The 1,290-nt window shown below is 58.1% G+C and overlaps 1 protein-coding gene across 1 annotated transcript in view; it reads right to left on the reverse strand.

Moving 5' to 3' along the window:
- Positions 1-464: 464 nt before the first annotated feature.
- LOC104393326 (protein sidekick-2-like) overlaps positions 465-1,290 on the reverse strand; it is a 29,564-nt gene continuing 28,738 nt past the window's right edge. Inside the window, exon 42 of the mRNA XM_010002806.1 lies at positions 465-878. Within this exon, the coding sequence (XP_010001108.1) occupies positions 525-878 (354 nt within the window). The 3' untranslated portion in view covers positions 465-524. The remainder of the gene's footprint in view (positions 879-1,290) is intronic.

Raw genomic sequence — 1,290 nt, forward strand, 5'->3', positions numbered from 1 at the left:
GAGCTGGCAGATGGGCCAGGGTTTGGCACAGCAAGAGCCCCTGCACTCAGCCCAGCAGCACCCACAGGATTCTGGTGAGACCAGCAGCAGCTCAGGAGCAGGAGCTGAGGGCAAAATCTGGTGCAAACGCTTTGATACCCCAAGCCCTCCTGCCCACCTCAGCCAAGAAGTCCATAACACAGAAAGCTTTGGCCAAGAGCAGGAGCTGGGTTTTGCTCCCCAGCCCCAGGGAAGGTGCTTGGTGTTCTGCTCCAGCACTGCCAAGAAGCAAAACACCCACCAGGGCACTGAGCCTGGGCCCCCCCTGGCACTGCTGCCAGCCACGGAGCCTTTTGGCCTCTCCACTTCCTCCTTCTCTTCTCTCAGTGGCAGTTTTTTTTCTTAATTTCTTGGGGATTGCCTTTTTTTTTTTTTTTTTTAAGCTTCTTTTCCTTTCTTCTTTTTTTTTTTTTGTTCCGTTGGTTTTTGTGTTTGGTTGTTTGTTTTTTTTTTTCCTCCTGTTTGTTTTTGCTTCTGCTTCAATATCAAACGAAAGAAGAAAATCCAGCGATGGGAGCTCTGGAGCCAGGAGCCAGGCTGCTGGGGGGGCGATACAGGGTGCCAGGCTGGCTGGGGGCGCTGCCAGGGGTCTGGGGGGTGGGAGTCCTGCTGGCTTTGGGGCGGAAGAGGCTGCCCTGCTGGGTGGAGGTGCTGTTGGAGAGGGGGGTGTGCTCGGGCTCCCCCGAGTCGCTCTCGGTGTAGCTGTACGCCTGAGCCCGCGAGATGCCCTTCTGCTGCCGCCGCCACGAGTTGTAGTAGGTGGGATCACTGATGTAGTGGTTGACAAAGGAGTGGGCTTTCTGGTGGGCAGGGTCCACCTCGTACTCGCTGTCACTGCCCTGAAGAAGAAGATGGGGAAGGTGAGCACGAGGCGGGGAGCACCAGCCCCACCAACAGGCTGAGCTTTCCCAGTCCTCTTTGGAAGATGCGGGTGAGCCCATCAGAAAAGGTCTGAGGAGCTGGGACGGCTGCAGCACGGCCAGGGGGTTTCTGCCTCTTGCTAAACGCAAAATAAAACCTGATACAAAAGGGTGGCAGGGTCCTGGGGCCTGCAGGGGGGTCCCCCAGGCCACGCTGGGTGGTTTTGGGAAGCGGGTGCTGGCGGCCCTGCCTCCCGCTGGCGGTAATTGGATTCAGCTTCCCCCGGCTGTGCACAAAGGGCCCATTGAGAGCACTGGGGAAGCTGCTCCGCGCCAGCTCCAGCTCCTGCTGCTCTTCACAGCTCCTCAAAAGCCACTCGAGCCCCGCTGG

Source organism: Chaetura pelagica, unplaced genomic scaffold (assembly GCF_000747805.2).
Source record: "Chaetura pelagica isolate M959 unplaced genomic scaffold, ChaPel_1.0 scaffold47, whole genome shotgun sequence".
Classification (NCBI taxonomy): domain Eukaryota; kingdom Metazoa; phylum Chordata; class Aves; order Apodiformes; family Apodidae; genus Chaetura; species Chaetura pelagica.